Source organism: Onychostruthus taczanowskii, unplaced genomic scaffold (assembly GCF_017590055.1).
Source record: "Onychostruthus taczanowskii isolate IOZ18803 unplaced genomic scaffold, ASM1759005v1 scaffold4, whole genome shotgun sequence".
Classification (NCBI taxonomy): Eukaryota; Metazoa; Chordata; class Aves; order Passeriformes; family Passeridae; genus Onychostruthus; species Onychostruthus taczanowskii.
Genome location: NW_024501459.1, coordinates 17,474,623 through 17,488,176, shown reverse-complemented (window position 1 = coordinate 17,488,176; position 13,554 = coordinate 17,474,623). Strand labels below are relative to the sequence as shown.

The 13,554-nt window shown below is 42.5% G+C and overlaps 1 protein-coding gene across 1 annotated transcript; it reads left to right on the top strand.

Annotated features, from left to right (window-relative positions):
* The first annotated feature begins 239 nt into the window (after positions 1 to 239).
* Positions 240 to 12,774, top strand: TMEM64 (transmembrane protein 64). The gene is given in 5 exon segments (XM_041412766.1): positions 240 to 519; positions 521 to 737; positions 740 to 1,641; positions 7,268 to 7,423; positions 10,106 to 12,774. Coding segments are annotated over 5 exon segments (1,674 nt in total). The 5' UTR covers positions 240 to 315; the 3' UTR covers positions 10,301 to 12,774.
* Positions 12,775 to 13,554: the final 780 nt, after the last annotated feature.

The window sequence follows — 13,554 nt, the reverse complement described above, 5'->3', positions numbered from 1 at the left end:
ACGCTGACCCGGCGTGGAGGTGCCGCGGAGCCCGGGCGCATCGGCTGTCGCCCCTCGGCTCAAACCCCGGCCGCTGGTCGGGGAAGGCTCGTTTCACTGGCAGAGACGGGCAAGCCGGGGTGTTTGCGGTACAAAGCCCTCACGTGAGAAGGAGACGGGTCAAAAGGGAGCGCAAGGGTACCACAGTACAGTCAGCGATGCCTGCACCCCGCGCTCCCCAGACGGAAAACAACCCGCTTTCCAGCACGGCTCCCTCCCTCCAAACCCTACGGATTACGGCTCCGCCGGGAAGGCGAGCGGCTGCCACCGGGGCCGATGGGGTGTGCGGCACGGTGCGGCTCGGGCGGCGGGGCCCCGCTGGGGCACACCCGGCCGGCGCGGCGCTCCCGGGGCGGGGCGGGAGGCGGAGCCTTGGTGCCGCCGCCGAGCCCCGCAGCGGGGCCGGGCGCTGCTGCCGCCGGAGCTTCGCCTGGCCTCCTCCCTCCCGGGCTTGCCACATCGGCACCGCCGTTCCGAGAAGGCGCTTCCCGGAGCGGAGCGGGAGCCCAGCGCGGGGAGATGGAGCCCCGGTGCTGCCGCCGCCGCCGACCCCCGGGACTCGCGCTCCGCCAGGGCCGCTGCTGCCACTGCCGGGACGGAGAGAGCGGCCCCGCCGCCGTCTAACGCGGCAGCCCCGGCGGCGCGGCCGAGGCAGGGGGCGGCGCGGAGGCCGCCACTTCCCCGCCCCCGCCCGGCCCTTGGCCGGGCTCGGCAGCCGGGCCATGGCGGGGCGATGAGGGAACGGCCGCCCCTGCCCGCAGGCTGCGTGGGGAGGCGGGGAGCGAAGGGGCTGCGCGGCTCGGCGGCGCTGGAGCCGGGCGGCGGGGCGGGGGGATGCTGGGCGCGGGGGCCGCGGCGCTGCAGCTCCTCTCCCGGGCCGTGAAGCAGGCGGCGGCGCAGGGCGCTCGGCAGGACCTGGGCCGCTGGCTGTCCCGAGCCGCCGGGACGGCGGTGGGAGGCGGCGGCAGCGGAGACACCATCGGCTTCGTCCCGGCGGAGGCGGCGGGGGCCGGCGGGCTGCTGCTGGGGCCCTGCGCGAACCAGGACGGGCTGTCGCCCGCGGAGCTGCTGCTCTGCCAGCTGCCCGAGCCGGGCGGCGGCGGGCATGGGCTGACCGAGGCCCGGGGCTGGCGCTGCTCCTGCTGCCTCCTGGGCACCTGCTGGTGCAAGAGCTGCCTCAGCCTGTGCGTCCTGGCCGCCGTCTGCTTCGCCTCGCTGGCCCTGGTGCGCCAGTACCTGCGGGACCTGCTTCTCTGGGCCGAGAGTCTGGACAGCCTGGCCGGCGTGCTGCTCTTCACCGTGGGCTTCATCGTCGTGTCCTTCCCGTGCGGCTGGGGCTACATCCTGCTCAACGTGGCCGCCGGCTACCTCTACGGCTTCGTGCTGGGCATGGGGCTGATGGTGTTCGGCGTCCTCGTCGGCACCTTTGTCGCCCACGTGGCCTGCAAGCGGCTGTTGGCCCGCTGGGCACGGGCCAGGATCCAGGGCAGCGGGACGCTCAGTGCCATCGTCCGTGTCGTGGAGGGCGGCAGCGGCCTCAAGGTGGTGTTTCTGTCGCGGCTGACGCTGATCCCCTTCGGGCTGCAGAACGCCGTGTTCGCGGTGAGTCCCTGCCTAGGCTTTGCGGCCAGGGAAGACAAGTGCTGGAAGGATGTCTTTCGGCACAGTGGCTGCTGTTACTGTCGGCAGAGGTTGCCTCTTTTCCTGGGAGCAAGCCATGGTTTCTCTCTCTTTTAACAACAGTAAAAACAACCCTCTCTCCCTGCTCTTCTGTGCATGTGGAGGGACAGCAGGCAGATGTTTGACATGCCTTGCTCACTGGCGTTGTGTTAGAGTTGCTCTCTTGTCTTTCAAAACTATATTCTGGTGCTAGAATCACCAAGGTGCTGCATAGCAAAATCTGGAGAACTCAACAGTTATGATGTGTCTGTGCTTTTAAAGTGATCCACTTTAAAACAGCTTTTAAAGTGATCCACTTTAAAACACGGCAAGAGCTGAGGAAAGCTCTTGCCACATATTCCTAAACTACTTAATATAAGTAATCATATTGGAAAGAAAGAAGTGGACAGATTAAAATTCTTTCTCGGTGTGGTTGGTGTTTGTACCATGCATCTGGCAAATCCATCCGGGATGTTAAGTCCATGCACACAAGACAGGTTGCAGGTTTTGGGCAGAGCAGCATGTAGCCTCAGACCTGGAAAGGGACTGTACTCTGGAGTGGCACTGAAAGTTAGTTTAAACTTGAGTCTGGAAAAGGGTTAGTCTTGCTTTTCTTTCTACTTTCAGGTGAAGATTGGTACATTCATTTGGCCTCTGATCATCTTAAAGGAAAAAAGTAAAGAAGAACATGGAGGGTGGTTTGTTTGAGTATTGTCGTGCTGCTGATGACAATTTCAGACCCTCGTTTCTTCCTGAGTACTTTGTCTGAAGGATCTAGTTTTGGCTGTGTTACGCCTCAGTTGTATCTACTAACTTGGTGAAGTCAGAACAAAGCAAACTGGATTGTGAAACACTTCAAATGTTATCAGTAACTTGTATGTTCTTTAACATAAGTGACTATCTAAACATATGTTTTAGTCTGCCACTTTCTTATAGCTCACCCTGTCTGCAGTCCTGATCCTGTACCCTTCCAAAGCGTTTGCTTAATTTTGACAGAATCATCTGGCTGCAGTTAGTAGGTTACCAAATACCAAATTTGTTTTTTAAGTAAAATTTAATCCATGCAATTTTGGGGTGTAACATCCACACCAAATATTTTTAGTTGCTGTATATAAACTGCGTGTACTGGAGTATTCATCTCCGGAGCAGTAGTCTCTACCCATAAGAACTGTAGCAACTTGTAATTTCTTTTGAAGAAATCCTTTAGCGATTTTCTTTTTAAGAATGAAAAACTGAACAGCTGAACCTTTGCTGTTTTATTTGTTAACCTATATTACTGCAGGCTTATATTACTTATATTACTTAAGAAGCTTGACGTGTCCAGCTGGGAGAGCTGAGTGCCTCCTGGAGCCCAAGGTCCAGTGTTGCAGATGAAGCTTCTGCTGTGTTGTGACCCTCCTGAAGTGGGGAGAGCTGTTGTGCTCTGGTTGTTCACAGCTTTGGGAAGTCACTTGCAGTAGTCAGCAGATGATATAGAGTAGTATTGGATATGAACAACAGACCAGAGAATTACCAAGTTAAAATTATTTCCTTCTTGGCATAACCCTTCTGTTGGAAACACGACTCAGCAGAGCATTTGGGCCAGTTCAGTATTAAAATGATGCTGTAAATCATTGTGGTTTGTGTTCTCCATATTCTGCAGGCTAAATAATTTTCTTTCCAAGTGGATGGTTTCAGTGTTAAAATAATAGATAGGAAATGAGATGAAACCAGATGCTTGAGTTATGCCAAGTAACTTGGATTTTTTTTGCTAATTTTAGTTTGGTTATGTTTATTACTCCTGGTTTACTGTCTTATAGCATAGTCAAATAATGCAGTGTATACTCAATTTTACACTGAGAACATTTAATATGAGCTACTAGATCACCAAAAAGGGATGCATACAAATCTAGGAATTCAAGACATTTTCTCATTTTGAGTCAAATTTAAGTTACGTAAAAAATAGAGTTTTCTGCCTACACAGACCAAGCTGTCATTTCCTTGAAATCTCACTTGTTTGAAAACTTAACACACGTTTTAAGCTTAAAATGCATTTCCACATGCTAGCAACTTCAGCAATGAATTTTAAAAGGATTAATTTTTAAAAAGCAGTGAACTTAAGAAAAAGTACACATCTTTATCTTTCCAGTGGTCTGGTCTATGCATGTTTTCTGTGTGGGTATTTTAAAGTAAACTGGAGATACCGAGAATACTTAAATGAGAGAGAAGGAAGGAAGTGACATATGAGGTTCAGGGAAAGGCATAACCTTGATGTGAGCAGGGTCATCTGCAGGGCTGGGATTAAATGATTTCTACAAGCACTCGTTTGGTGGCATGTACCATCTGCTGAGGGCTTTTGGGAGGTTGACTTGTAGGGGGTGTAGAGAAGGATGAAAGAGCTTCTTAGGTTTTGATTAGTGAGGGAATCATATCAATTGAAACAGCACCAAAAGAAAATTAACACAAATTCCTTAGCGTCTTGTCAGCGAGATGTGAAGGTCTTGCTTCTTGAACAGTCGTTCTGCTGGCAGTAGAGGGGTGAGGTAAAGCATTTGCTTGCCTTTCTGGAATATAGCACTTGCTAACTGAAAGTATGTTTGTATTTCCCTTTTAAGTTTTGCTTAATTGTGATGCCAGAGTGGCCTGGGCTGCTGGGGTGGGTTGATAGCTCTTACTGATGTGTTTGCCCACGCACAGCTCTCTCACCTTGCCAGCTCTGGAGTGTTTTGAAGGCAGGTCTGTAAGGAGGCCTGGTATGCAGGTTATCATCTCCTTCCCACGGGTTTGTTCTTGGAGTGAGATTTGTGCAACCTGGTTATTTGTAGTGCCAGATTTATGTTCGACGGGATTTCATACTCCCTCTCTGCTCTTTAAGGGGAATATTACACGAAAGAAAGAATCTGATTAAAAAATCTGAGTGTTCAAGTGTACACTTCTGGGTTCAGAAATGCATACAATGAAGTCAAAGTTGAAGAAATGGTATCTGCTTTGCAAGAACATGCACACTGCTTCCTCGCCTTGTTGGAAAGTTGGCAGCTGGTTTGGTCTTTTGTATTACTGATATTTTTTTTAAGGGGTAGTGTTGGCGGTTTTTTGGGTGTGGGAAGAGGTGCTTCTGGGGGATTTTATTTTGGGCTTTTATTTGAGGAAAAAAAGCACCAGAGTTAGTTATCCTTGGTCACTAAGCCTACCTAATATGAAACACAGGGATTTGTAAACTGAGGGAAGAGAAATTGTGCTGCAGTCCCTAAAGGCATGGAAGCCCCCAGCAAAGTCTTGACAGAAGCATTTATTCCTTGACAGTGCTGAACCAAAGGTGTCAGCAGCAAAGAATGCACAAAGGTTCCACAGGACAAAGCCTATCCAAGGCTTAATGGGAGAGGGTTTCTGGCTATTGTTATCAGTGCAATTATGTAGTTCTTAATTGTATTTGAATCCAATTTAAATGCATTTCTGTTATGGCCTGTAATGCAATTGCATCCATGCTTGGTTTGGGATTTCAGGGTTCATTTTTGCTGGCTTGAGCTTTCAGGAGAAACAGAGCCCTGGTAGGCTCTCTTAGGCAGCCTGGCATACAAGCTTGGCAGGTTCATAGAACAGGTAAAGTTTCTAGAAAGAAAAATACGGAAAGCTGTAAGTTTTATTGATGATTTCTGAAGTTTCTTAGGCAGGGATGCTGTCCACTTCCTGTGCATTTTGGGAAAAGGGATACAACTGTAGCTCTAAACCTACAGTTCAGTTAAAAGGACATCTCAAAAATTTTTTTGCCCTCTCCTTAGCTTTCATTGCAGTGGGAAGCACAAGCTGCAATTAAGTGTATCCACTGGGGCAGTCTCCCCTTCACTTGGAAACAATCTCTCTCATGACCCAGGAGGTCCAGTTGTTTCGGGACTCATCCAGGTCTGCAGACATGTTGCTCTGCAACTGAAGTGTCCTTAATACATCTACAGAAATGAGAGAAGTGCCAGGAGTGTTAAAGCAATCTTTGGGAAGTTTCCCAGCTCCATTAGATGTAATGATAGTGTCCTACTTAGCAAATCTTGCCTCTGCGTTAGTATTTCAGAAACTTTTAATAGCAGCTCCTTCATTCCCTTGGCAATATAGGAACTTTGCACTTGCATTCTTATTACATGGCCCAGATTACAACAATGCTTAGAAAAGTCTTTTGAAAGTATTGGTCAGATGTGAAGTTCTGACATAATTATGTAATCCTTTTTCATTATAAATCTAAATTAATCTTCTCTAGAGAAGGAAATATAATATTTGTGGTGCTGGTATATATTTCAGTCTGTGGGAAGTATAATATGCAGTGTGAAGTTTGGAAATGGCTTATTGGATCTTGTTCCAGTGAATTATTTTTAATCTTTATGCTTCATTGCATTCTGCTCCTCCATTGCCCTTCCTCCCAGAAACTTTCCACTGATGGTGGTTAGAGCTCTGAGAATTCAGCACTGTGACTTTCACAGTAACTAAAGTTTATTTTAAGAATAGCATGATGAAATGAGTAACATTGCTGCTATTCTTTGGTCTTCAACATTGTACAAAACTGGCAAGGTCAATAATTTCCATGCAGGCTCTCAGTGTTAGAGCTGTTCTTAATTAGATCTCTGTTACTATCAACTGAATTATCTGGAAGATTTGTTGGACTGCTTGTTTTCAAAATCATTGTTTTCATACTCATTTTTAATCCAGTTTCCTCTTGTTTTCTTTTTTTCTTGTGTAAATATCATTTGATCTCATGATGCTTGCCTTTAATATTTCCCAGTGGCTGCTGATACTAATTTAACTGGTACTGTGTACTTTGTTCCCATGTAAACTTGGTACCTGCACCTATTGACGCAGAGCAGAAACTTCACAGCAAAGAGAAGAAAATACCAAAGTATTCTTAATGTTTTCTGCAGAGAAATTATTAAAACCTCTAGCTGTGTGTACTATTTCGTTCACTAATTAAAGTGAGATGCAAAATACCTTTGGTAGACAATCTTAATGATACTCTCATATATCAGTAGAGGTATAGATGGATGTTGCTCATAGGGATCACTGAAAGACGTGTGTCACTTAATAAGCTCGTGACTTGCCCAGCACAGACAAACTGTATCTGCCATTCTGTTTACCTGGATCCTATTTAAAACAGTGACATTTTGAACATACCTCTTGTATTATTTGCCATATACATAAAATGCAAAATAGATAGATTTTTATGTTGGACTTTCACATTTGATAAAATAATTTCTTCTCACAACTAAATTCTCATAAATCCAAGGACTCTGTTCACCAGGTAAAAATAAATATCTTCAGTGAACAGTGTAATTGCACCCCTAGTTAATGACTGTTGCACAGAGATGTTGCGTAATATAAGGTGAAAAGAAATCAAACCTAGTAACTTTAAAAAGGCTAGATGAAAACTATATACATACTGTATCATTCTACTGTCTTCCCTCTGTGCATGAATCAAATGTTTACTGAAGGAATGTAGGATATTCTTTCATGATTTTGCAGGGATGGTTGTGGGAAGTGGTAGTCTGGTTGTTTGTACACATAGATTGTGTTTGGAGCTGCTTTTGATTTCTTACTCTTTCTTTTTACTCAGATTACAGATTTATCACTACCCAACTACCTGATGGCTTCTTCACTTGGGCTGCTTCCTACTCAGCTCCTGAACTCGTACTTGGGCACAACCTTGCGCACCATGGAGGACGTGATTGCAGAACAAAGTGTTAGTGGCTATTTTGTATTCGGTTTACAGGTCAGTTAAAATAACTGCTTTCATAGACCTTGGTAACGGTACTGTCTGTCTCTGTGATTTCTGTTGGCTGCTAGATACCCAGAAAAATGGGCTCCCAGTGTACTGATTTCTTTAGATTTTGTTTTATGCTCTGACAAAAGTGTAATTCTCTCACACCTCATCATAACATGAAGCAGAACTTACTCAGTGTTCTCTTTTTCTGATACAGTTTTCAGTGAGCTTTCTTCTCTTGCTGTCCTAGGGTGACTTTATGATGCTTGTATCCCCAGTCATCTGTTCTGTTTATGCTGGATATTAAGTTTGGCACATTTAAGACTGGTTCTGAGAGCAAAGGAGGGGAAAGAAGCACACAGTTTGTGTTTAGAAACTGCACTTGCTCCCCGCAATTCTCTCTCATGGATTGTGTTGTCTGCAGCACGGACAGCGGGAAGAGCTCTCCTTTGCTTTCAGTTAGTTTTTTTTTAGCTAGCTGAGGCAGAGAAGTTCCCCAGATTATGGCTTTTCTTTTTCTTGGAACTGATGGGCCCTGGTCTGCTAAAAATCCAGAAAAACACTTGCCTTCAAGGGTAATCTGAATTTTAGACTTGTTAAACCACCCCTACACAAAAGCCTGTGTGTGTGTAGACCCAGGACACGTGTACTGTTCACTGTTAGCACTCAGCATACCCATTTTGCATAGATATTCAGGATATTAAAAATGCTGTGGAGTACTATTTCCCTAATGGCTAAATCAGAATATTCTAATTTTACAAGTGAGTAAATTAATGAGAAGTATATCAAGTACCTTTACATGACCTTAGCTCTTGAAATAATTTATCAGTAAATTTTGGGTGTAAGCCTTAAGTGTGAGACCATTATGAGCATAGAGGTTATGGGTATTTCTACATTAAAACCTTCTCTGACAGTGATAGTACTTCAAGCTGTGTTTGACTAACAATTACCGTGGTTTGCAGACTTTCAGTAGGTACTGCAGTAGTTTCTGTTCCTCAGTTTTTACAGTCATAAAGCTGATGTTTAACAATGCTAACACAGAAAACTAAGACTAGGACCATTTTAAACATACCTTCCTCCCTTGCCCTGAAATTTCTGCACTTTTAAATAGAGCTATTTCTACTGAATAGAAATAGAAGCTATATAATTTGTAGCTTTCATGAAACATGGCTTCGTAAGTGTGGCATAGATCGTCTTGATAGATCAAAGAGAAAATAAATGGTTTCTTGATCAGCTGTTATTTTAGTCATGAAATGTTATTTCCAGGGTAGTAGTTTTTAGTGGCCTTTTCCTTTTTTTCCCCCATTTATGTATTTAGTTTTTTTAAATTGACATTGACTCTCCTTTGCAGATTATATAGGTTGTAACATAAGTGTTGCTCAGGTAAGTGGTAGCTGGATAGCCTGAATATTTTAAAAAGAGTACTAACCTCCTTGAGTGCAGTCCTTGGGACATGACTGAATAACTGAAGGGGAGGCCTTTAGTAGAGAAATTATTTGCATTCTCCCACTCTCTCTCTGGTGTCTGCCGGGTGCTTTGCCTGGATGAGCTTTGATGGGACTTTGATTTAGTAAATAGCTCTGAAAATCCTTCACATTTTATGGTTGTCTATGTATGTATGTATATATATATATATTAAAAATTATTTATCTAGGGCACTGGGTTACTGGTAGTAATATTTCTAAACCAAAGCAAATATAAATATTTGCATAAGCTTCTAGAATAGAAACTTTCCTATCTATTCAAAAATAAGTGTCTATAATATCACTGTGAATCTTACATTAGCCAGCTTTTAAAATGTGTAACGTAAATTGGTGAGGAGCATCATTTGCACCACAATGATAATCAAGCACTGGAGCAGAGTGCACAAAGTGGTGAAATCTCTATCCTTTTACAGTTTTCAAGACCTGACTGGACAAAAGTTCTGTTCTGATCTTACAGCCAGCCCTGCTCTGAGCAGCTGGTTGGGCTAGAGACTGCCAGGGTGCCTTCCAGCTGCAGTTGTCCTGTGCTTGTACTTGTCATACTTGTCAGTTGTCTTAGTGGTATTCCAGCACTGTCTGCCATGCTGACAGGTGTTTTAAGCAATAGTCCTCAATGTTAAAGAAAACAGCCCTACAGTTAGCAATGAAGTTCAGGTTTTAGACTCAAAACTCTAGGTTCTGTTGTAAGTAATATAACTTCTTTGCCTTTTTGAAAGGAAGCTGCAGATTCCAGCTAGTTCTTTTAAAAAGGCAGAGGAGCTTGCTTCTTTCAAAGGGACTCTCACTATTAGACACCTCGATTTTTATTTGAAGATTTTATGTTTATTTTTTTTTCCCTAAGGAGGATCTCAGCTAAAAACTTGACTGTTGTTTCATTGAAGAGAGAAAGTGAAAGGATTGCTTTATAACAAGTATATGGAGTTCAACAGAAAGAAGGAAACGTATCTTTTCAATGTATATAAATATTTTAAATTCTGTATGATGTTTATGTTCTGATATGCTGGTTACATTGTTAGCACATATAGGTTGAGAGCTACTCAGGGGCTAAGTTCATCTCCCTTCCAGTGTCTTCTTGCCTGTGAAGCTTTGAGTCAACAGATGCCTTCATGAATCTTTACATTGACAACTTTTTGTTTCATTCAGATCAGTTGCTTTGTATTCATTCCCATAGCCTGTGGAGCCTACAACACTCTTGTTTTATTTGCAGATTGTCATAAGCATAGGACTCTCGTTTTATGTCGTTCACCGAGCTCAAGTGGAACTCAACGCAGCGATTGTAGCGTGTGAAATGGAAATGAAGACATCGCTTGTTAAAGACACTCAGCCAAGCATCAATGGCTCAACCACATACTGCAGCAAGAGGACAGTAGCATTCGCTGGAGGGGGTGTCAATATTGTCTGATTTTAAGTATTAATGACTAAGTAAGGTTTTGTGAACCTGAGCTAGAATATCTTGAACCTTGCCTAGAAATATCTATGGACAATTGAAATGGACTTAAAAAAATTACAAGTGATTACAGGTTGTACTGTGGCACAAACCAACCGACCAGCTCTTTAATTGCACATGGGGTGACTTCTAGCAAGACAAGGAAGATGGCAAAGTAACTTAAGATGTAAATGCAAATTTGGCTGCACCTTTGGTCATTTATTATGCCTGTCATGGCCTGTAATCTGCACTTTAAGTAGGTTTTTTTCCTTTGCTCCTATAAACTGAGAAATGCTTCTATAAACAAAAAAGTAGCACAGAGGTAAATATTTTTCTGCTTAGCATTATTTATAAGGCTAAATAATTATATACAGTAGAATTTTATTACTGATAAAGGTGAATGAGAAAGTATACAATTCAATGTATGTTATTCTTGAATGTGCTTTTTGCTTTGGAATTGCTTCCAGAACTTGGAGTGTATTATTTAGCTAATGATGGGACCATTTGGCTTTTTCTTCATTTTTGATTTAAAAAAAAAATAGAACCCTATATAAAGTTTTGGTTGAATGTATTTTTCTAAGTCATTACAAATGTTGCAGAGCCATGCAAATGTATTCACACAAGCTTAAATCCTACATTGTGGGACTGAAGTGCTCTTAAATTACATTTTAAGTTACACTGTGTAATATGCAAAGTACAAGGGAAAATGCAGAAGTTAGATTACAATGACTATTTGAATGACACTTAATTGGTTTTGCCACCTTGGTGATTGTAACAAAGGGCTGTTCCACGTTAGTCCTATATATGATATTTTTAATTGTGAAAAGGATGATGTTTTTCAGCTCACATGACTGCATATGGTAAGGTTTCTAGAACAGGGAGCTAAATCTCTGCTCTAAACAGAATGATGGGATATTAGCAGTACTAATTTTACAAGAAGGTGGCCTTTATTTTGTAAATGAATCCCCTCTCCCCTTAAAAAGCTTTAAAAATTCACTTTGGTTGGCACATTTTTTGTACTAGTTTTACATTTTTTAAAAGATGCAATCTATTACAAATTTCATTAGAGTGAAGAAACGAAAACTAGAGGTTCTCCTTGGAAAAAGAAATAATCCAGTAATGGAGAGGACAGCAATGTCTCTGAGACTCAGGAATTCTGACTCCATTTTTGCAAGACAGCACTATATTGGATACTGCTCCTTTTACGCCTGCTGTGGACTGTTTTTCACTGCATTAAATAGACTGGATAATCTGGTGGTAACTTGTGTGTGTGTCTAAAAGAAAATCAACAATAATGCCTGAACACAATGTTCTGTATGTGTGAGTTTCATGTAGATATACATACCAATGTTCAATGGCTCAAACACACGCAAGTCATCTGATACAAAAATAATGTAAAGTATGGCTTCTTTTGTAGTTATTTTGTGTGAGTTTTTAAGGATGCTTTCAGTCTTCAAAATTTTGTGTTACTTTCTAACAGTATGACTGTGCCTCCTTTTTGTAAGGTTGTAGAGTCCAAGCATTTTTGTCGTGAGAATAGTGGGTCTTCAAGGCCTTTGGCAAGCAGAGATGTGAGAGCCTCTAGCAGCCTTACTGAGAGGACGTGCGGCGCTCGCGGAACCGAACATCTGCGCGTTCCTTCCTAGTGGAGTTCCATTTGTTCCTCAAATGCCTATCCTTTGCAGATTGGTGTTCTGGGTCCTGTGACCTAAAGAACTGAGCTAGTTCAATGAAAGCAACAAAGTTCAGATTGTCTCCTTTCTGTTGTTCAGGGGCTTGGTTTGTTTGTTTTGTTGTGTTTTTTTTTTTTTTTTTTGGTTGGGTTGTGTTTTGGGGTTTTTGTTTTGGTTTTTGTTTTTGTTTGGTTTGGTTTCATTTGGTTTTGGGTTTAGTTTTGATTGGTTGTTTGGTATTTGAAAAGGCAATCTGTATCTACCTGGAAGTGTTCATTTACACATCTCTGCCTCTGACAGCTCCTGTGTGAAAACAAGAGAGCCAGATAACTTCTTGATGGCGTTATTTGTCATCATAGTATAATTGAGTAATTGAGTCCTTTCTTAACTAAAGGGTTTTTTGTTTGTTTCTTGTGAAGAACAGTCCTTCAGTGAACTGATCTGAACTTTGCTCTATCTTGCCAAATGAACAATAGTGTTTTGAAGAGGGTAGATCTTTCTTTGCATTTTTTAACTAACTTAAGGTTGTGTTGATTATTTGAAACATTTCCCAAATACGTATTTTGAAGTGCTTTTATTTCCATGACATTTTGTAACCAGAGTAACTTCACTATGTGAACACTTTTGTAGTATGGAATTAGTTCTTAAGACTTTTGCATTTTGCTTGATACTTGTAATATTTGTGTACAAGTTAATGGGAAATGTGCATTATAAGGAACTTTTCTGTACCATGCCAATCATAATTTTATACAATAAATTCACTCAAATTTCTTTAAAGGAATATGTATTAAATGTTTAAGTTGCTATGATGCAGTTGGAAACAAGGTGCAGTGGAGTCATCTTTATGCAGCCATACAAAGATAATTGCATCAAAGGAGAAACAAGTTAGACTTTAAGGATGAATTCCATTGGTGGGGAGTTACTGACAAGGGAAATAGACTTGATTTTTGCTTTGTTTAATTAAATGCATGCTTAATTCTATTAGGTACTTTAAAGGTTTGGTATTTGCAGCTGCCTTTTTGATATAAGAATAAGCATACCTGTGCTTATGAGAAACATGCTACAAAACTGTAAGAGGATTGATATTTCTGAACGTCACGGTAGCAAAAGTGATGTAATTATTTTTTTTTTAAGACAGGCTCCCTACCTAGTCTAGTTAAAACCCACAAAGGTATGAATGTAGTTTAAACAGTATGTGGCAAGTCACCTTCAAGAATATTTTCTGGGTTGTCATGATGGTGACAATTCTGCTTTTTGTATATGAAAGACACCTAAAGGGCAGGTCATAAAGAAAGACTCTCAGTTGCATGGCACCAGTTTTTCTTCTGCCTTGTGGTAAGTGCAACTGTGCAGTAAATTTGTCAAAATTTAACTTTAGACTAAGCATCTCTGAGAAAATCCTTTTTTTAGTCCCAGAGCTTTATATACTATTTTCATACTGATTTTGCGCAATAACTTGGGCAAGCATTGCTGAGGCCAAGTTTGAAGAATGGAAAGCTGCTCTTAGACTGTGTGTGGCTTTTGTCCCATATCGGATCCTTTGTGTTCATTTTCAGC